Consider the following 23,009-nt stretch of genomic DNA (forward strand, 5'->3'; position numbering starts at 1 on the left):
TAATTTTAAGCAATAAAGGATTGATTTATAGGCAAAACATAAAAATGGCATGAAATGTTGCTTAGCTTCCAGCATAGCATAAGGCTGTGAATAGAAAGATCAGAGCTACCCTAACCTTAATCCAAAGGTCCTCCTATGCGTGCATGCTCATCAAACAAGGGCTGGCTTCAAAGACTCAGGATCCAAAGCTTTCCCAAAAGACCTGCTCTCAAAGGAACATCTACTTCCACTATCATGCTTTAAAGGTCTGGAATGGGCCCCTTCTTATAGGAAACTTAGTTTTCTCTTTTAACATCCTCCTTTGGCACTTTAGTATCAATGTCAATTACAACCAAGTTCAATTGTAGAGTTGTAGCACTGCCCACTGTGTGAAGTGAGAGGGAATGGGGACTCTGAAGTCTCGATATGACATCATAGTGAAGTGTGATCTCAGCATTAAAGCCATCAAGGGGGAACAAAAAGCATGTTCTTTAGTTTTAAGTTAATTTTCTACTTTTAGCTGCTGGGTAAGAGTTCAAGAAAGAAAATAATTTATATGAGTTGCTTATTGAAATGTGTTTCAACATAATGTTTTAGCAGCCGGATAGATTCGACAAATTTCAAATGGAAATGCTTATGAGAACATACATGTCTAATCACAAATGGAGGCTTGTCTGTTTCCTTTTTGAATTCATAAGGTCCCAGGTTTAAATGGGCCAGCCGCCGCCTGGTGTCTTCAGAGAGCTCACACATCCGTCTCTTTGTGTAGGGAGATGGAGAGTGCGACTTTGAAGCTATTGTAGGCTGTTCGTAGTTCTTGGTGTTGATGCAGTATTTATTCCTCTCAGGGGACTTGGACTTTTTCTTCTGTGATCTTGATGGTCTGCATTGCAGTCTGCTGTGGGGTTTATCAACTGGAGCTGAATGGTAAGTATATTTATCCTAAACATAAAAAACAAACATTCATTAGGGCAAAAGGGACTTTTAAAAAACTATACAGAAAGGAAAGAACTTTTAAGAGTTACTGGACACACACAAAAGCTATCAAAACCAATTAGGTTTATCATTATCTGCACTGACCCAGGATAAATCAAATCCAAAGTCTCCTAACTAATAAAGTTCCTTATTTCTTAAATCTAAGGCTTAGTGAAAATTAAAGGTCAATCCTTAGTCACTTGTAAAATTCCAAGACATAAACTTATTTTCAAAATAAGTAAAAAACTTATCTTTCAGTAAACTAAAAAAATACAAGCAACATTTACTGCTTATATTTACATATTCAGGTAACAGGCTATCAAGTTTAAAAAAACATTTAATTTTAAAGAGCCTGTGTCTAATACAGTGTGATCACACACATCTGTCATCCTGGGTAGGACACTGAGGCAGTTTGAGCCTGGACAACAAAGGACCCTTATCTAAAAATACACTTGTTTAGCTAGTTGTGAAATCATGCAGAAAAATGAATCTTATTCATGGTATAATTATGTATAACAAGTACATCACAAGACTCTAAAGCACTTGATAGATATTTTACTCAAGTGTTTAAGATATACTGGAGTGTAAGATCCAAGTCATAATTTAACAATTCAATGACAGATAAAACACCATTTCTGGCATTATACTTTTTATAAAACTAAATATGCATAAAAGATAGATTATAAACTTTAATAACTAGTACTTCTGCTTCTTATAAATTTGGTATCTCTCTAGAATTTTTGAAAATGAAAAAATTAATTTGAACTGGGCTCAGTGGCATTTAACTGTATATACATGGGAAACTGAGGCAAGAAGGCTTCTGGAGCCCCATAGTTTTAAGTCAGGCTGGGCATCATAAGTGAGGCCCTGTCTAAAAGAAAATACAATAAAAATGAAAACAAATCTGATAGCTCCAACTTGGCTGCCAATCAGGTAATCCTTCACTCTGCTACACCTTACCTTACAAATGCCTTAATAGTTAGATTGGAAGTTAATAACATATTTCTTTTCTAGAATCATACAGTTAGGAAAAAACAGTTAAAGATTTTTGTCTTCCTGGTGTTCAATCCCTTGGAAAACCACCAACCCAAATTTCTTCTCTACTTTAAGGCCCCCACCCCGCTTAGTGCAAGGACTAAGTACTTAAAATACAAATATGAATCAAAATAAGAGCCAGTATTTTCAAGTCAGTGGTAGATATGAAAACTTAGCGTGTTTCTAATGAGAACAGTCTCACATCAGGTCATTTCTCTCTCCTGTGCTTGTTGTTATGCTCCAGGACCTTCTCCACACAGTTCAGTGATACCAATGGGTATGTCAGAGCTCACCTCTCCCCTCCCATCCACCTCTATAACATCATAATGACTCTCAGATGAAGACATTCTAGAACCACAAAGGTTCTCTGAGGTTTCCTAAACCATTCAAGATGTGCACCTGACACCTAGAATCAGTCCCTTCAGCTCAGCTTTAAGTACCTCTGTCAGCCACATCTTGAACTTCCCCTCTATACAGATCTACTGCATCTAAAGGATCTCTTGATCATACTTATACACACGCACGCACACACGCATACAAATCTCCTTTCCTCAATCTATTTCTTCTACTCTGCTTCTGTTATTAACCCTCATATCTCATGAGTCTCTGGACTTCTATCTCCTCATCATTTATACATTGTTGGTTTCCAGGCACAGCTAAACTAAAGTGATGCTTAAGTTTCTTTTTACATACCCACCTGTGATCATACTACATCTTAAGATCAGCAACCCCACCTTTTTTCCTCAGTAAAGTATTTGAAGATGCATATTTCTTAAGTTACAAACTTCATGGCATCCATTACAGACACATGGCGTTCAAGCATACCCATTCCTTAATGCCCCCTAGTTTTGCCTACGAAAACTTAAAATATTAGCTGTGTGTACTCTTGCCAAAATAACTTCCATAATTTCCTTTCCTACATGTACACCATGGTAGTCTCTGCCCTGGGATCAAGCTAAGCTTGACTATGCAACTTCCTTTGATCAATAGGACACTGTCACATGGCCATGTTTTTTTAAAGGGATGTTGACTCTTCCTAAAAATATTCCGACAGCAGTAAGCCACAGTTATTAGCCGGCTAGATGATGAGTCTTATGATCTTCACCTTCTCCAAATACAACTGCCAAATGGCATGTCCGAGCAAAAGTACCCCAGATCCTTCAGGCATAGGACAGCCAATCTAGTCCGAAGTAATCATCCTTTAGCCCCTGCAACTGAGAAGCACTTTCGACTTTAAACCACTGTTAAGGGCAATTGCTATACAGCAAAACCTTGACTATGTTTAACGGCATACTAAAATGTCTGTCAACATTTAACTGTGGAAAAATAAATTATACTTTAAAACAAGTAAAAAGACTTAGTAGAAGAGAAAAAATATCTTTCTCCTGGAAATACATATCAATACCCTTAATTTTTCATTCCATTAAATTGCTGACAAACATAAAACATACATTATTTGAAAATAGTACTTCCCTCATTCTTTGCCTTCCTCCCTTACATCCTTCTCTCATCCTTTCCTCCTCACTTTTCTTTCTTTCTCCTCTCCTCTACTTCCCCATCTCCTTCCAGCCTTGACCGGGAATTGAACCCAAAACTCATGCATGGTAGTGCCCTACTGAATCATAACAAGGTACATCTATAGCCCTAAAGCATAGCTTTAAATTCTGCCTAATATAACAGTCTACTCTCGTACATTTCTGTTTAGTAAAGGACAAATGGCAACTCCAAACAAGTGGAAGAAAAAGAACAGTGTTTCTCAGAAACCGTTAGACACTGTGTGTGTAAGGAGCAATGATATTAACAGAGAGGAGGGCTTTACATGTACAAGGGCTTTTGCATTGAGATATACACTTGACATGCTTAGACTTTTCTATGTGAATTAAAAAATAAAAAAGGATTTTTCTATCCATTCATTAAGAATTCTTCAGAGAGACAAATTGAACGCTGGGCAAAGCATGTTTAACAATTTACAAATGCACACACTGAGTAACTGAGAAACCAGTCAGTAAGTTTTCCCGCACATGTTAAGCACAGCTGGTTAGACTTCTAACATCTGTGTCTAACTGGTAAATAGCTAAAGACTGACTTTGGAACCCTAAATATCTTGCTAACTAAATAATACTATCTCCAATACTCTGGGACCTCATTGCACCTTTCTTAGCTTAGGTCACAGCTATTGTCTTCAAAAAAAATTAGCTTTAAAAATGTAATACAGCAAATTACTAGTCTACTCTTTCCACTACTGGCTCAGCCCTGCTCCTATGGAGTCCTCTGGGTTTTGTATGTTACCAGCCCTTCATCAGAACATGCCAGTCATGGAGCTGCACATGGGTGATGCCAGCACTGATGAGATAACTATGGGCAAGGTCGCTTGCACCAGAAGACTGCCCTTTGGCCCAGTAAGAATTAGAATCTGAGGAACAACTGTGCTTATTAAAGGAAACCTTCACAAACATGAGTTATTAAAGTTGGAAAGTCCAAGCTTTCTTTGGGCTAACAGAACAGTGTGGTCACTGCACTGAGCAACATTCTCTAGGAACTAGACACATCCAAGAAGTCTCACTCAATAAACATGAAGTACCCAGTGTGAGAACTCGACCGCATTTGCTTAAAGGTGCCCTTGACCTCTCTGAAGTTTACTGTAATGTCTGTAAAATATGTGGAAGTCCTCAGCTGAGTTTTCTTTGGCAATTCCTGATCTCAACCTCTTCCTGGCAGTTTCACTATTGCTTGTATTTAAATTTTCGTGATATAAAATAAGTAAATAGCCAAGAAAACATATCGTGATGCCCTCTGCCATGGGGCCAAAGTTGGCTTTCTCCTGTTTACTATGATGCAATCAAATTGCTGAGTACTTTAGACAAAGACTGACAGGGATGGTGAGAAGAAATGCCGCCAAAACAAGGATAATACCCACCACACATGCACCCACATGTACCATATGAACATTAAATACTTTAATCATTTTAACCTGAGTGCGGCACTTCCTTGAACTTATCAGACATTCCGTGATCACTGAAGTTGTAGAAAATTCCAGTTTTGGAGCAATTCCCTGCAAGATTGAAAAATGGTATTATTACGTAGTAAAAAGATAGTGGCTAGAATAGGATCTAAAATTACTACTTTTCAAGACACAGCCTCAGCACTTCATTTGCTAGTTTGATCTTTTATTATTATAAAAAAACATAGTAATGATAAATGCTACTAATTAGCAGTTTCATTGCTAGTAATTTGGTTTGAAACTATTATATTACTTTAATGGAATAATTTAAAATTGTTTTCATTTTCAAGTGTCTCTTTGTCAAAGTGTTTAAGATTTTAAATTATGACATATTAGTCATAAACATGTGAATGCATTTAATTGATTTCAACTGTCTTTACATTTACAATTTAACTATATAATCAAGAAATAATTATTAGCTCTTTTTAGCTATTACAAAATTTCTACATACAACAAAACACCTTGTCTATTATAAATATATATTTAGCTGTCCATTAAAATTTTAACTTATTGTATTTTAATATATTTTAATTAAAACAGAATTCTATTTCCTATTCCATTTACTTCCTCTAGTTCATCTTATACCCCTCCACGCTATTAATTTTTTAATGGAATAGTTTGGATGCTTCATTCTGAAAATATCATTACTCCCAGTCATGCAATCTTCAGACAGAGGAGGTCTCTGAAATTTCCTATAGCCTTTTTCTTATACTTTATATTCATGTGTAAATATTTATCTGGATTCTATTTCCACTAACATTTCAATAATCAACTTGAACAGTTTTGAGATAAGTGGAGAAAAGGAGACAGGTTAGGGGGACAGTTACAAAACACCCAAGGAAATATCTGGAAGTCCATGTTATATATACCCAACTGTAAACCATGTTGGCTATCCCTTGAATAGCTTCTCCCCAAAGCAATAAAAGTCAGACACTGGGCATCTCTGCAAACTCTGTCGGTGACCAACTAAGTTTAGAATTTAAAACATATCCATTACAGAGGGTAAATCTGAGCTGCCCAAAAATCAACATCAATGATATCTACTATACCCACTTGCTAGATATCTACTATACACAATATATTTCTCTAGAACTTGTTAAGTGTGGTCCATATTCAAAGACTCAGAACTTGGCTCTTTTTCAATGGAAGAGTATTAAATATGTATGTGCAGTTTCCCTTGTAACTATGAATTGCATTCCTCTTATGTGCAAAATACATTAATGCTCCCAAAAGAAAAAAGGAAGCAAGAAGTCTTGACCTTTTACAACTTTACAAACTCAGTTTAAAATCAGGGTTGGCATTTAAGAATCCTCATATAGGTAAAGTTCTTTGGTTGCTCAGTATAGCTTCTAGAATATACTTCTTCACAGCCAAGATTTAGAAGAACTAAGGAGACAAGTTATCTACATGACAACACCCACTGTACACATGTTCAGCAAGTACAGTGCAGTCTATGCACACATTCTCATTCAAATGGGGACAAAATGGCAATAAATATCACTGGTGCCTAACAATTCCAAAGTCCAGACAGAGAGGAGTATCAAAGAATTTCTGGAAACACAGTCATGTATCACTTAATGATGAAGATTTGAACTGAAAATGTGTCATTACACAATCCATCATCATGTATTCTTCCAGAACCCTGTTATATAACTAAATATATGCTATAGCCATACTCTAATCAAAATGTTAAGAAGTACAAGACTGTCTACTATCACCACCTGGCCTATGACTTTCCACTCTAAACTTCCCTAAGTATTGCTCATCACACTTGAGTTCACAATAGTCCTGACAGTATTTTTTACAAGCCTTTTAAAGTCTAGTGTGTAAAAGGATTATTCATATACATAGAGAGATTTGTCTTAGGGAATTAATCCAATTAATGACAATTAAGAAATGCAAAGGGCACCTTAAATAGGTGGGAACTATTGACACACTATTTTGGACATGAAAGCCAATGGGTAGGCTGGAATGTTAGAAATAGGTAGGACTTCTGTTGCTTCCATGAGAAATAAGTCTTCTTTCCTTAGAAAACCTCAGTGTTTGGTGTTGCAATCTCCTGCTTGATGAGATAAAGGTCACTTGCACTGTCAAGTATTTAAATTAGTTGTTTATAAATACTCAGCACATCATCAAACTGCTTTACAGTAACATCTAGATTACTGCATGGGCTGTAGAGTCCAGCCAAATTGACCAAATCACACCATCTCAAAAGTAAGTTTCTCCATTGAGCCTATGGCATGAAGTAATTAATTAACTGAGTCTAATCAAGAGGCATCTATTAAATACTACTTCATAAGATACTGAGAACGACTACAGTTCAAGGATGAAAATGTTGTGGAGCTCAAAGTCTACAGAGAAAATACCCAGCACCACCACCAAGGCAACCACAGTTAAAAAGTATGGTCAACTCAATGTTAAATTGATCCACCCATGGACCCTATAGCTACAGGTCACTGTGCTTTGTCCAAGCTTACTAAGCAAATCCATAAAAGTGACACAATTTAATTCCAGATAATGGTTTGAATCCTCGTCAACAGTAGTGGGACTCACAGAAGGTAGCCCAGAATCACAAGAATTCTGAAGACAAGTCATTGTTGCTTGCCAGGACTACAAACTACTGACTAGAGCATTTACTTTTACTTATATATATATATATACAATTATTGATATGGCTGTACATATACCCCAGTTTTGATGTCCAGTTTACATTCTGTTCCATATCTTCTCTATTTTTCAGTTCTTCACAGAAGCCATACTGGCTTGCCCCTCCACTGATTTTCAGTGATAGGTGAGAAAAAATTAATAGCTACAACTAGTTTCCCTGCGCTTCTTTTCATCTCTCACTGTCACCCCTGTGAATGCCTTTCAAACTGAGACAAGAGAGAGCTTCTCTCAATCTTCTTCTTGTCCCTTTGTTTCTGGATCCCCCGCCAATGTCGTAGAAAGTGTGCCATTGACCTGAGTCAGATTGTGTGGGCCTTGCATAGCTGTAAGGTTTGTCCATCTGCTACTAACAGGATCCACTATGTTTAGCTAGCAGAACCAAACCATTCACCCCACTTCTCAACCTCTTGGAACCAAAGCTACTGCTCTTTGTGTCCAGTAACAGCTGGTAAAGATACAGCTGTCAGTGAGACATAGGACATGGGGTATCCCAGGCAAAGGAGCCCCAAATTCCTGCTATATTACCTAAAACTGGAGCAGATTTTCAAGTATAAAAATGTCATCTACTTGCTGCACTTGATAGTAGGTATTCACTGACCAGTGTTGACTCTGATAACTTTGTCCAGTTTCACACATGCTTAATATAAAGAGAAGATCTGTCAACTCTTCATATGGCTGTTATTGGAAGTCCTTATTTTTATATATCTCTATCTCAATAGTCAAACTTCCAAATATATGCAAAAGAAACTCAAGTGATGAAAGAAAATTCCTGTGAACAGTCTATTGCTGTCTTCATATGACAAAGCAAGTTAAATTACCTTAAAGAGACCATAAACTAAATATATTTTTCTTTATGAGCTTCCACATGACTCTTAAAATACTCTTTGAAGACAGTTATAGTATAAAAGCTAACTAACAACATAAAAATATTCCAGAGAAGAAAGGTTTTCATTTGTTACAGAGTCAACTTTTACCCTTTCAATAAATTGAACTTGCTATTTCTTTGGACACAGCTTATCATAAACCTAGACACAGGGGAAAATTGATTTAATTCACTGTATTAATTTATATGACAACCACTTTATTTGCTTATATTAGGATTCCATAAAATTAGCTTAAAAATTGTTTGCTCAAATAATTTCAAGCTAAACAACTTTGGCTTTTCTGCTTTTGAAACAAAGTGACCATCTCCAAGTTCTTCTGAGAAGCAGGCTGCTTTTCAGGAATAAAGATATTTTCAAATCAGAAGAGTTGCAGGAAAAGATGGGAGAGATTTGTGTGGAGACAGCATCAGATCTAACGATGTTTATTAGTGACACAATTATTGCCACTCAGAAAAAAAGGCCCTGTTAATGTAGTGTTTACACTTAGATGTACAGTCTATGGATACTTTATAATCTATCCATTCAGGTTTTATCCGAGCTGGAAGTTTCAGTCATTTCTGTTTTTTACCACTGCTAACGGCACTATAAGGAAACATCTTAACCTGTGGTGTAGCTCAGTGGTAAACTGATGAATAACACGAAAAAGACCCAAGATCCCATCTCTAGCACCAAGGATATGAGCAAAATAAAACGGCGCATGGTATTCCAGTGAGAATACGTTGAAGACACACACCTAGAAGATAATATGCTAAAAAAAACTTGGTCTCTATTAAATAATTTTGAATTTTGATTATTCCAGCTTATGACACAGAAGCTTACAAGATTTCTCAATTTATAAATATTTAATATGTATTAATATTTTCTAATAAATCATATATGTCTAAAAAAGTCATGTTTTAAATTGGGGTTTCCCTAAATGTTGAGACTGGTTATTGCTCTAGTGTTTGCTGAACTTTCCCCAGAAAGAAACAGAAAAAGTGACAGATAGACATGGAGGAATGAGGATGGGTATTGCAGATGAGAAACAAATTGCAAGTTGTGAAGAATATCAGCCAATATGTGTGTTAGTTTTTATGATAAATGCCTTAATTTTTGCTAGTTTTCATTGCATTCAGGATACTTAAAATAACACAATTACACAAAAGAAGTCTGAAAACCAATTAAATTTAAAGTTGGTTTTACACATTCAAGGTACTGAAACCTGCATGTTACTTCTTACCCATTATCCTGCATCATGCAATCACTTACTCTTAGTCCAGAAATCCTCCTCATGGTAACCTGGCGGTTTGAATCATGGTGTCCAGAAATTTGGTTTGGACCCGGGAACATGAAATCTCGTGTATTTTCATCATAGGTAGACAGTGTTTCTCCAACTATAAGAAAGATATCCTATGATTCAAATTATAACAAAACATTCTATTTAGAAACAAAATTATCAAGTATAATATATATATTTTGCCTGATGCCTTATTGTATACCTGCTTGAAGACAATGCTTATCTTCTATAAAAGGAAAATTAAAATAAGGATACAACAAATTAACACTTTTTTCAATTATAGAAATACTGTATATATTACTAATTCTCTACCTCACACCTTGGGGAAGAGGGGTACACTTACACTCAGTGAGAACCTATGAACTCTTAGAAATGGGAGTTCGTTAAAAATATGAAGTTGCATTAAGTTTATAGATCCAAAGCTTATTATTACCATCTCTAGAAACTTCCTGTCTTCTATCTTTTCTGTCTGCTCTCATGTGGAGTAAGATTGAACATTATAAATGTGGCTAGTGAATTAAGTATGTATGTAATACTGAAAATTTTGAGATTACTTGTATTTAATAAAATACAGGTATATATTGTATAAAATATTTAACCAAGATTTCTTTGATAGTCCTAGAAATCAATATCAACACTAAAACTAGTCTCTACATTTTAAGAGGTAACCTCTTTCCTCAGAAACCCATGTTTACCTTACAAGTAAGGAAGGCTACCACCCTCTTCATTCCCAATAACAGTCAACAAACACACAAAAATGGATGACACTAGAAGAAACCATCCTGAGCGAGGTAACCCAGTCACAAAAAGAGAAACATGGCATGTACTCTCTCATATATGGATTTTAGACATAGATCTGGGGAGTGCCAGCCTACAATCCCATGGCCAGAGAGTCTGGGAAACAGAAACTTCATTCAGTGGCTGATGGAAGAAGAGGCAGACTCCCACGGCTAAGCACTGAGCTGAACTCAAGAAAGCCAGTAACAGAGAGGGAGGGCTGATGACCAAAGGGATTAAGACTGGGCTGGTTTAACCCCCAGAAACAGCTGACCTGACAAGGTTTGGCTCTTGAATCACAGACTGATGCCTGGGAATCCAGCATGGGACTGATCAAGACCCCCTGAATGTGGGTGTCAGTGAGGAGGCCTAGGTAATCTATTGAGCCTTGGGTAGTAGATCAGTATTCATCCCGAGTATACACATGGACTTTGGACTCCCATCCAACAATGTGAGATGCACTCTCACCCTGAACTCTTGGGGGAGGGTCTAGGCCCTGCCCTGGATGAAATGACAGACTATGGACACCCACATGGAGGGCCTCACCCTCCCTGGGGAAATGAGGTGATAATGGGGGGAATGGGGGGAGGAAACTGGAGGAGGGGAGGGAAATGGAGAGGGACCTGGAACTGACTTGTGAAGCAACCTTGTTTCTAGTCTAAATCTAAACTTAAAAATAAAAAAATCTGTTTAGTTAACAAATATAAACAATTTTATTTTTAATGTCAAAAATTAAAATTCAATTTATATTACTGTCAAAAATATAAAGGTGTTATCTTCCACTTTCAATTATTTTAACATTTAATTTCAGAATGAGGCATTCAATTTGCATTCATGTCAATTTTTCTGTGTTTGTTGTATTGGCATATGCATAACAAATCGATGGCCTAAAACATAACCATTGCTATTATTTGGCAGGGAGATGGGAGAAGAGATATTTAGAAATATTTCATTGAAATGAGTTGCCTTATCATTAAGTAGTACAATACCTGGTGGAACTAGCTGTATCAACTCGAACACTGCTGTATCATCTGAAAGTTGAAAGGAAAATCTCCATAAGTGAAAAAGTCAATGATAATGAGTTACTCTAATCTACTTATGGTAGCTCATTACAAAGGCATAATTTCTCCCTTCATTCCTTTAACTTCTGCTGTTTTCCATAAATGGAAGTCTCATTCAACCTTCCATCCATGTATTTCATATATGAACAAATGTTATATTCTCCTTTACATCATAATTTGGGGCTCCAATTAGAAAATAAATATTCCCCCTTTTCTTATATCTTTCTTCTTTGTTTACCAAGATATATCCTACAAGATGGATCAGTGTGTATGGACATTTACTGCCATGCCAGAGAACCTAAGTTCGATCCCTGGAACCCACATAATGGAACTGCCCTCAATATCCACATATGCCATAATACAAGAACAAGTGCTCCTACACACACAATAAGTATCAAAATTTTTAAATCCAAAATAATTACTGAATAGACAATGTGCTTGTTTATCTCTTAGTAGACTATACATAGTTTATGAATATATCTATTTCTTAATCTTGAGTGATAGCAAGTTATATATATTATAAAATACCTTCTAAGACATTTTTGATAAATTTACAAAAGTAAGAAGAAAATAAATGAATGATCTCTCTCCTCTGAGAACCCATTGAAAAGGCTAACTGTTTTGTCCTTGAACTTCTGCTATTCTCCATGGGATCCCATTCTACTCTCCATACATATATTCCACCAATGAAAAAAATCCTAAATTCTCCACTTAAGTCATAGTGGGTAGCTATGATGAGAAATGTAAATATGATTCTTTTTATACCTTCATGGTTTTTTACTCCATCTACTTGAGGCAGGGCTTCACTGTGTACCCTGGGTTGGCCTAGAACACATCACCTTTCTGCCTTAGTCCCTTGAGCACTGAGACTGCAGATGTGCTCTCATAACAAGTAAGAAGTGGATTTTTCCTAAGAGCCTTAAATTCCACAAAGGGGATAAATATTAAGTGAAATAAAAATCATCAATGAATATATAATTATAATCCACAAGTACAATGAAAGCCTTGGAGAGTGTCATGAGATACTGTAATAAAAATACCTACATGAATATGCAATTATAATCCACAAGTACAATGAAAGACTTGCAGAGTGTCATTAGATACTGCAATAAAAGTACCTAAGCCAGTCAGGAGGGCAGTGAAAGCTCTAAGTGGTCCTTAGCACCCATATACAGCAAGGGTTAAGTAATGTAAACCAGGAATTGCAAAGTAACAAGTATAGAGTTTCATAGAGGAACAGAATATACAAAGGCTCAAAATACAGCAGAGCAAGAAATAATCCAAGAACAAGGCTCCTTCTAACATCAACTGGAAAAGGTAGAAACTAAAAAAAAAATAATAAATGCTAACACCTAAGCACCAAAACTGTATAAAACAGAAACTTGATATAAAAAAAGGAAATCCAGAGAGATGAGCCTGGCCTTGGGAGCTGTTTTCGTTTTGGTTTTCTGTTTTGTTTTGTTTTGGTTTTTGTATCTGAAAAAAATCGGACAGGCAGCTAAGAGGCAAGGAATTAACAGTGACTTTTGATAGACTCGACATGAACATTAGAATAGTCAAATTGGGAAAGTAAAATACTCAACTACATTCCCATGGAAAAGCGTGGCCTTAGTTAGGAAGTGGGGGATGGGGCTCAAGTCAATGACCTGATAACCTGACTGATGATTGATTCATAGAAGATTAAACCTGTAGTGGGTTTGAATAAGAATGCCTCCCCCTATGCCCCAAGGTTTACATGTGTGAGGATTAGGAGGTGTGGCCTTATTGGAACAGGTGTATGACCGAGGGTGGGATATCAAAAGCCCATGCCATTACAGTTAGCTCTCTCTGCCTCTTGATTGTTATCTTAACATGTGAGCTCTCAGTTCCTGTTCCAGTGCCTGCCTGTCTGCCTGCCTGTCATCATGTTCCCTTCCTTGATAGCTATGGACTCCCTCTCTAAGACTGTAATAAGTAAACCGCCAATTAAATGCTCTGTTTTATAAGTTGCCTTGGTCATGGTATCTCTTCACAGAAATAGAAAAGTAACTAAGACAAAATCTAAAAGTAAAGGATAAACTAAAATATAGCCAATTTGGAAACAGCTCAAATCCAGCCTGAATTAAGATAATTCAAGTAATTATTTCTACATTTTACAGCATTTGGCATTCAAACTAAAGCAAACGGGTATAAAGAAAAATAGGTAACTGAGATTTAAAAACTAAGAAAACAAATTAGAAGATCCAGAAACTAAGTCTTCTACATACTCAAAAGGTGCCATTTATGCTACCAATGGCAGAGATTTAACATCATTTAAGACACAGCCTTAAAGTTTGCTTTAGGGCTTATAGTCTGCCAATGTATAAGAGGCTTAGAGGAATTTGGTCTAGCATAAAAACTGGAGATGAGCAACCCTTCTAGTATACCTCAGGAAGGTGATCTCACAGGACAAAGGACCACAACAGAGCAGAAATACATAAGCAGAGGCCTCTATGGGAGCTGCGGGCAGGGGTGGGGGGAGTCTTGATAGGTACCTCAGGATCCTCACTGTCAACACAGGAGTGTTGCCTAGAGGCAAGGAAGCATTTGGAAGTATGCCAGCACATTATATTCTTTGCAACGAGGCCTTTTCTTGGAAAATTTGTTTTTACATGGGTTCTATCTTCCAGATTCTTTTTTAAAAAGCCTAATTGACATGATAAAAGGAAAGTCCCAATTGTAGCCCATTCCAGGCTTCTACCAGGAGCAGGTGAAATACTCAACTTCAGTACCACCTTTCTTGTCCATGGGAGAAAGGAGATACTCAGCTATCGAGCTATCCTGTCCTAGAGACATAGGGCCTAGAAACACTGGGAGAGTTCACATGGGCTCAGCAAAGGGTAGCTCCACTCCCAGAAGCCAGAACACTCTCTCCTCAGACCTTAGCAACACATTAAAGAGGACAGCTACAAAAGTTCTTTCCTCAATACACTATGACTGGCTTTCAGCAAAGAACATGGCAAACTAAACGTGAAAGAACAAGTGTGCAGTGTGGAGACCATGATCACACAAATGGGGACACTGAAGTGACAGAATCAAAAACTTAAGAGAGAAAGAAAGAAAGAAAGAAAGAAAGAAAGAAAGAAAGAAAGAAAGATCCGAGCTGAAGCAATAAAGAACTTGCTGAGCATGTACAAGACTCTGGGTTTAATTTCCATTACTAAAATACTCCACAAATTTTAAAAGCTATAAAATTCAAAGAGATTTAGTAGAAAAAGTAAGCAGTATGCAAAAAAAATGTAATGTATAATAAAAGGAACACAAGAAGAAATAGAAGAAACCCTAATCCTTACATGGATGAAAGCTGGGACAGGATGGATTACTAGAATTACTGGCAGTTTACTGAAGCAAATAGAAACATAAAGACCATTTGCCAAAGGCATCAACTGCTAAAAGATAAGCAAAAAGGGGGCGGTGAGAATATTATAAATTCCCAGATTTTGTGAATCACATTAATGTAAATACTCAAGAAGCTAATGAACTAGAAGGTGAAGATGTAAAATGCTATAGCTGCTATGGAAATGAGTACAGTGATTCCTCCAAAAATGCTAAAGAAAATAGAATATAGACACTCTACATGTAAAAACACACAAAGAACTGAAAGTACTCATATTTGCACATCCATGTTCATAGCAACATTATTCCCAATATTGAAAAGGTAGAAACAACCCAAGTACCCATCAATGGAGAAAGAGGCAAATGTTTTATAAACATACAATGGAATATTACTCATCTTTAAAGGAAGAATCTTCTGACATTCTGTGACATGAACCTTGAAGGTATTCCACGTGGAATAAACCAGTTCACAAAAAAGGACAAATTCCATTGATAAAGGATTTCTTTTCCATGATCATAAAAACAAAGTAGAATGGGGAGATAAGGGGAATAAAGTCACTGTTTCATGCTTCAGTTTTGAAAGATAAATTAAGGAGTTAGGGAAATGCAGGCTGGTGATTGTCACACAAAATTATAAATGCATTTAATACAACTAAACTGTACACTTAAGATGATTAAAGTGGCAAATTTTATGTTATGTATATTTTACTACAGTTAAAATACTTTGGGAAGATATTAAATTATTAAAGGAAAGCTTTTTATAGAAGTGATCTGATCGGGTGGAAACCAACAGTAAGTTAATATAAACATATCTCCTGGAACATGCAATACAATTAGTATCATTTATGGCCAATCTTTACTGTATAACTAAAAACTATGTTCCTTCTTCCTCTGTAAAAATTCTCATTTACACTTGTACTGTTAGTGTGAGTTACACATTAAATGTACCAAAATACCCCAGAAATTCTAGTCACATACAGTAAATAAAAAGGCTGCAGTAAGTACATCAGGCAGAAATGTCAGAACGCTGTTAGCCTCTGCTCCAGGACACAAACCACCATGATAATTTACTTTAAGTGCCTACCTATGGGCTCTACACTTTTAGAATGTGCCTGTGTGCTTAAAATACAAACCTGAGTCCCACAAGCTCTCCTGAGGATTTACACAGGGACACTCCCATTCAAAGGATTTATTCTCAGTCCTTAAATCCTCACCTGAAATCACTTTCCAGATCCCAGACACCAGGTAAACCTTAGTTCCTATAAACTGAGAAATACCAGCTCTAATCAGCGAGCTACTTTTCTCTACATGAAACTATTCAATGGGGGAAACCTAGTAATATACTGAAGTGTAAATATAAATCATGTCTTCTCTTTGTCAAATGTTGGAGGGAATGAAACTGAAACAGACCATCTATTTTAAACTCTCAAACACAAAATATGCTCCTGAAGAAAGAATCACAACACCATACAGGTTAATAGGATAGTTACAAGGGTCATAAAGTAGTGAGGAGGGCTGATATAGTTATTATATTTAATACCTTGGCTATCAAATATCTAGTATGTTTTGAATAAGAGATATATCCAGTAGAGTCACAGAGTGAATAAAAAGGGAAAAGTTACTATCATTTAATTAGAGAAAAAAACTATACACTAGTGCTAGGGAGAAGCTGATCACTTTTTTGTTTATATGGTAGTATCCTTTTTACACCCTTTGCTTTGGCATTAATATTAACAACATATTTGTGTTAGCTTTTAGTACTGTAAAAAATAACTAAGGTACCTAACTTACAGAGAAATAAAGAGAAAGGCTTTATTTCTGGATGTTTCAGCCCAAGATCAGCAGCCTCAACATCTTAGACATCTATAGAAGGATGTGCATCATGGCAGAGCAAAATCAATGGTCTCCTGCACTGAGAAAGCCATGTCCGTCCTTCTAAACTTCACATACCTGTTCATAATGCTACACTGGAAATTGAGCCTTTAACACAGAACTGGGGAGGCATTTGGTGTTAGAGTGCAAACTTTCAATAACCTTTCACTCTAAAATATATCCTAGTATAGAAGAATTGGCTCCAAAGGTATCTTACTTAAGGTCGCTATGCTGTGGTTAAAAAAAAAAAAAAAAAAAAAAACATGGCCAAAGCAACTTGGAAAGGAAAGGGGTTTATTTGGCTTATACTTCCACATCACTGTTCATCACTGAAGGAAGTCAGGACAGGAATTCAATCAGGGGAGGAACTGGAGACAGGAACTGATGCTGAGGTCAACCCAGGGATGGTTCCCCACCCACAGTGAGCTGGGCCTTCTCCCATCCATCACTAATTAAGAAACTTCCTGACAGGCTTGCCTATAGCTGAATCTTATAGAGGCTTCTGCAATGACCCTAGATTGTATTGAAATGACTTCAAACTATCCAGCACGAAAGGTCACAGAGCAAAGCCTTCAGTACTGACAAATGTGGGAACTTCTTTTTTTTCTAGGTAGTTCAATATATTTTATTTGCTCTCCTACAGTTGCAGTCCACAGTAATTTTGAGTATGCTGTCATTTTCCTTGCATCCATCCCAGCCACTAACTGGGACTGGACTTTCATTCATTATTGCTTAAAATACCATTTACCATCTATTCCAACTCTGACCCAGGCTCCTCAAAGGCAAAATGCCATGTTACTTCAATCAGTGACAATAGGCAGCCCAAAAATCTCTAAATGGAAGAATGCAACCTTGGCAAGGACACATTTTCGATATCTTATATCCTTTCCCAGAATACCTCTGACTGGGACCAATCCCTGCTTACCTGAAGATCTTCTAATCCCTAGCTATTATCTCTATCTAAATGAATAATTTCTTGACACAGTTTCAGGTTAGAGACTGCAAAGAAAATGGTAAAATTCCTGCTACAATGTCAGGTATGTGCTAGGGATGGAATTGCTTTCAGATAAAACGATTTGTTATCAGTAGATCACAACTTATAGGTAATAGGATGTATTTTTCTGAATATTATCACTTTTTATGTTATGCATATACACATGCATGCACACAGATGATCATGCAGGACTGTGTTACCAATGGAAATGGAATGTATAATTGTGGGAACTTCTTATACAGGTTAGGAAATAAGACCTGTCTGATTACAATGGCAAAATGATCAGTGACCAGAAACTAGTGAAAAGGAAATTTCAGGAGGTACAATAGCTTTAGTCGTGTGTCTGTGTGCTTGTGCCTGTATGCCCATGGGCCTGTGTGTCTCTGTGTAGAAATGAGTCTGTATATTTCAGAAAGGAAAGAGCAAGAGTAAGTGGCTATAAAAGAATTGAAAACAAGTTGATGCCTTGTGTCCACCAAACTGCCTTCTAAACATTTATGTTTATGTCTGGATTAGTGCCACTCTCAGCTTTGATCAAAGACCTTTGTACAATGGGTGAAGGTTACCACAGAAATGTATAGCTACTCCAAATGATGAGTATTAGAGACTGAGTAAGACTACAGTAAGATGGCTTTCTACCTCAGCAGTCCACCTAGCAACTTCCAGCACTATGAATGTTATCTGGCAGGGAAGATTGCAGTTCATTTCCAGCTTGATTTCTCTGTATCTTATAGTCAGGATGTGTGGCATCTTCAGCAACAAGGTCTCATCAACCAATTCTTTTGAACAACTCAGACAAATGCCAAGGATCTATGTTGTTTGGTGCACTCTTAGGGCCATCCTGACCAACAGCTCACAGAGGTACTCCACACTGGGAATTTTTTTTAATAACCTGTAACCTTCAGGATCCAGGATATCTTCCTTACAGTCATTCATATCTATGCATCCACTCAATCCATTCATTAACTATCTGTGTGTCTGTCTGCCTATCTCTTCTCCTCTCTCTAATCCCTTTCTTTTCTTCTTTCCCTCTCTGGCTAACAAAAGTAGTTGGTTTCCATGTGGCTTTTTTCATATATCCTTCTCCTCTCTCAACTTCTTCATTCCTCCCTACTCCATGCAATATTCTACCCCTAGTGTTTCCTCCTCTGTTTTCATGTCACCTGTGCTTTATGCTATCCTCTCTCCCTTAAGGCATTTTCCATCCCAGTGACCCTTTTCTATTTTAGTGTCTTCCTCAGGGGAAAAAAGGCACCAGGGGTCTTAAACCAAGCTGTGGACTCTACAAAAAAATATATACCATCTTCAAAGGAACATGTGGCACAACTGTTATGAGGGTGGGAGGTAATCAATGTTCTCTGATTGGACATGAAGCCCATTCTACAAGAAGGAACTCATGCCTGTAATGCAAACCTAGTCAAAAATCCATAGCTGATGAGAGCTTAAGTGCTAGGGTGAAAGCTAACACGTCATGGAACCAAGCTGCATTCTAAGTGCCTATGTTTATACCCACAGATGAAGGCTACTTCTCAGCCTTACTCAGAGCTCTTTGTCATGTCATTCAAGGTGCTATGAATATGTTTTTGTTGAATACTCAGCCCTAAACAGAATATTTACACCACACCTCCTCGAAGGTTCAGGGAACACTGCAGAAGAGACTAGGTGGCAAAAATGAAAGAGCCAGGAAATAGAGAAAGGTTGTGAAACTATATATTATTGGCATGATACAATTAATACAATCATGATTTAACAGTAATTGCAACTGCCAACAATGGGCATGCACGAGACTGAACCTGTCAACAGTCAATCATGGATTGTGGAGTGGCTCCTGGAGCCCTACCACTCTCTGATGAACTATTGGCTCATCAGGATAAAGTTGTCTTCAGTTACAAACCCACTGATAACCTCACCAGTTTCTAGTAAGTTTCAAACTCATAGTCCCATAGATGACCCTGATTAAACTCAGTGAGCCACAAAACAAAACAAATCAAGATTAATGGAGAAAAAGGCCATGTAGGGAAGAAGAGGAGATGAAATGAATTGGGGTGGCCCAGAGAGAGAGAGTGGGGAATAACAGTAATGAGAATACACTATATACCCACAGTGATTTAGGGTCTCTGAAAACTCCCCAAAGAAGCAGATGTGGTGTGGAATAGAAGGAGTTTAGTTCTAGGGTAAAACCAATAGTAATAACAGTACAGTAACAATACATCATATCAATGACAACAAAGGCCATTTAAGTAATTCCTATGTCCAAGGATCACTGGAACCTTTTGATTGAGGTCAGTAAGGGATCTGCCCATTTATCTGGCAGCCTGTTAAAGGGCTCAGGATCCCTTTCAGTGTTTAGATAATGTGCAATTTGGTTTTGGATAACATATTCTTACTTAATGGAATTTAGATTTTAGATTGGCAAGCACACATTAGTTTTGCATTCTTAAACAATTGAAAATGATATGTGCTGTGCATTATTAGACTATGAGAACAATGAGGCTGATTAAAGTCTCAGGCAAAAGCCAATTTTATTCAGGAAACCTGACAATTTACATTCTGAGGGTTAAGCAAGGTAATGTGAGCAAAGTTCACTTGAGTTCAAGTTGTATACAGTTACAATGACAAGGTCACATGAGTTTAGGCTTTACATAGTCATGAAAACAACTTGTTCTTGGAAGCATCGTTCTGAATAATAATAGGTAAGATGGTAAGACTGTGGGTAATCTAAAGTAAACCACCCCTATTTACTACACCTGGGAGAGGCATGAAAGCCCTCTCCATGAATAAATCCATGTCATGGAGAAACAGAGGTTATAAAACCCTTGTCTTGTTTACTTGGGATTTTCTTACGAGCTCTCGGGAATCTTACACAGCTAGATCATGGACTGTTCTGACAATATGTGATTCACCATCACAATAGTAAAATAAGTAGGTAGAAATTCTGAAAATCCTACCTTAGTCCAGCAACTTTCCTCATTTGAAATGCTTGTTTTTGCTAGGATGGTTCGATGTTATACTTCATTGAAGTGAACAGTTTCTGTCACTTCTGTGATGAATGCTATGTTGTAGCTTAAAGTCTAACTACAATGGAAGCTCATTGTAGAGATAGGTGTGGACTGCCCCCACAGCATCTGTTGTTACCATCCAGGCACACCTTGGCCATGCCCCTTGGGGCCCATGGCAAGCAGTACCTTGGCTCTGTACACAGGTGCAAAAGGTCCTTTAAGAGACAAGCTCCATCTACTCCCACTCACTCTCACTGTTCCTCTAAAGAGGCAAGCAGGTCTGTGCCTCTCTCTCTTTCTCTCTCCCCTCTCTCCCATCCATTCACTTACTTCCCTTCCCCCAATAAACATTCCATGCAAGTTTTGTCTACATAGTGTGCTTGTTCCTCACCTGCTTTGGTTTGGACTCACTCTCTAAGGTCCAATTTCCTACAGTATTATAACAACCATTCTTTCCTTCCTTTAGAGATCTTTGTGGTTCTTAGAAATGTAAAGTATATATAGGCCAATTCAACAGCAAATTACATCTGCCTTCATATTTTGACTATGTCTTACAACATGAGGTAAAACATGGAATTCAGGCCATTTACAAAATTGGCCTGTTTAAAATCACAGTAAGTGTCACAACTGCAACTTTCTTAACATAAATGAAGCCAAGACTTACACAGACTAGCTTCAAGGTTTCTATAAAGCTAGAGTGAGCAAGACAGTAATAGTCACTTAAAGGTAAATATGTAGATGAAAGGAATAGACAAAAGGAAACTTCACATCAGTCAGCTGGTTTTTAAGTGAGGTACAAAAGACAATTGATGAAGGAAAGAGCATCTTATAATCAGTGGGGCAGCTGGATATTCAACCATAAAAAGAAAGAAAGTGTGGTTGTGGGGAAGAGTGACTATACTCTGACTTCATCATACCATATCTAAAATTAACTCAGAATGTGCCACAGCTCTAAACTACAGAATTAAAACTACTAATTTCAATAGTACAGGGGAAAATTTGGTGTGACCCTGGGTTGACCAAAATTTCATAGGCGCAATTCAAAAGCATAAACCAAAAAGAAAAAACTGATACAATAGACTTAATTCCTCAAAAGGCATCATTATGATAATAAAACAAAACTGACAGACCAGAAAAAAAATTTACAAATTTTTCACATGATATAGGGCTTACATTTGGAATATTAAAAATTAAGACCTATATAATTTAATATGAAGGCAAACAACACAATTCAAAAACAAGCAAAATACTTGAATAAGTGTTTATATGGAAAATATGAATGGCTAATAAGCACATGGAGTGATGTTCAAAATCATTAGTGTTAAGGTACAAATTTGAAATACGATGAGATATATTTATATACCCACAAAAATAGCTATACATATATACATATATAACAAAAAACCAACAATATTCAGTCTTGGGAACAACACAGCAAAGCAAACATTCATGAACTCAAAGGAGTGTAAAATGGTGCAATAGCTTTTAAAAACATGTTCACTGCATATTCAAATTTTAAACATATACTTGGCCTACAAACCAGCAGATACTAATGAATTTATTATTTACAATAGCCAAACAGTCAAAATGCTTATTATAAAGAAGTACTATTTTGCAATCACAAGAAATGAACATCTTATATATGGAAAAATACAAATGAGCCTCAAAAACATTATTCTAAATTAATAAGCTAGAGAGGAAAGAAATGAGGCAAGGCAAGTCTATAGAGAGAAATAAATGAGAGGTTCCTGGGAAGTGAAGGTAGACACTTGTTTGTTGCAGAATATTGGAGCAAACTGTGTAAAGATATACGGCTGTTTTACCTTGCCTGCCTAAGGGACCTGATTGGTTTAATAAAGAACTGAATGGCCAATAGCTAGGCAGGAGAGAAAAGGCAGAACTTCCGGGAAGAGAAAGGCATTCTGAAAAGAAGAGAGGTGAGAGATGGCAGTGAGACATGGAGAGAGGCAGACATACATTATGGAGAACAAGAATGAGAGACATGTGGCAGAATGTAGACTAATAGAAGCAGATTAATTTAATGTATAAGAGCTAGTGGGAAGAAGCCTAAACTAAAGGTCAAGCTTTCATAATTATAATAAGTATCCATGTCATTATTTAGAGACTGGTGGGCC

At 37.0% G+C, this 23,009-nt stretch overlaps 1 protein-coding gene across 3 annotated transcripts in view; it reads right to left on the reverse strand.

Annotated features, from left to right (window-relative positions):
• Spata6 (spermatogenesis associated 6) overlaps positions 1–23,009 on the reverse strand; it is an 85,121-nt gene that overhangs the window by 41,645 nt on the left and 20,467 nt on the right. For 2 of the 3 annotated variants that reach the window (XR_005881315.1, XM_005072100.4), the window contains exons 4-7: positions 11,584–11,625; positions 9,790–9,914; positions 4,961–5,041; positions 628–921 (exon numbers count right to left, since the gene is read on the reverse strand). Coding sequence is in view for 2 of the 3 variants with exons in the window: in XM_005072100.4 (XP_005072157.1) it covers positions 628–921; positions 4,961–5,041; positions 9,790–9,914; positions 11,584–11,625 (542 nt within the window). In the remaining variant the exon portion in view is untranslated. Of the gene's footprint in view, positions 1–627; positions 922–2,191; positions 2,295–4,960; positions 5,042–9,789; positions 9,915–11,583; positions 11,626–23,009 lie in introns of those variants that run through there. The other variant, XM_040756967.1, reaches the window with a different exon arrangement.

The sequence above is a fragment of the Mesocricetus auratus genome, unplaced genomic scaffold (assembly GCF_017639785.1).
Source record: "Mesocricetus auratus isolate SY011 unplaced genomic scaffold, BCM_Maur_2.0 Super-Scaffold_100014, whole genome shotgun sequence".
NCBI classification, from domain to species: Eukaryota; Metazoa; Chordata; class Mammalia; order Rodentia; family Cricetidae; genus Mesocricetus; species Mesocricetus auratus.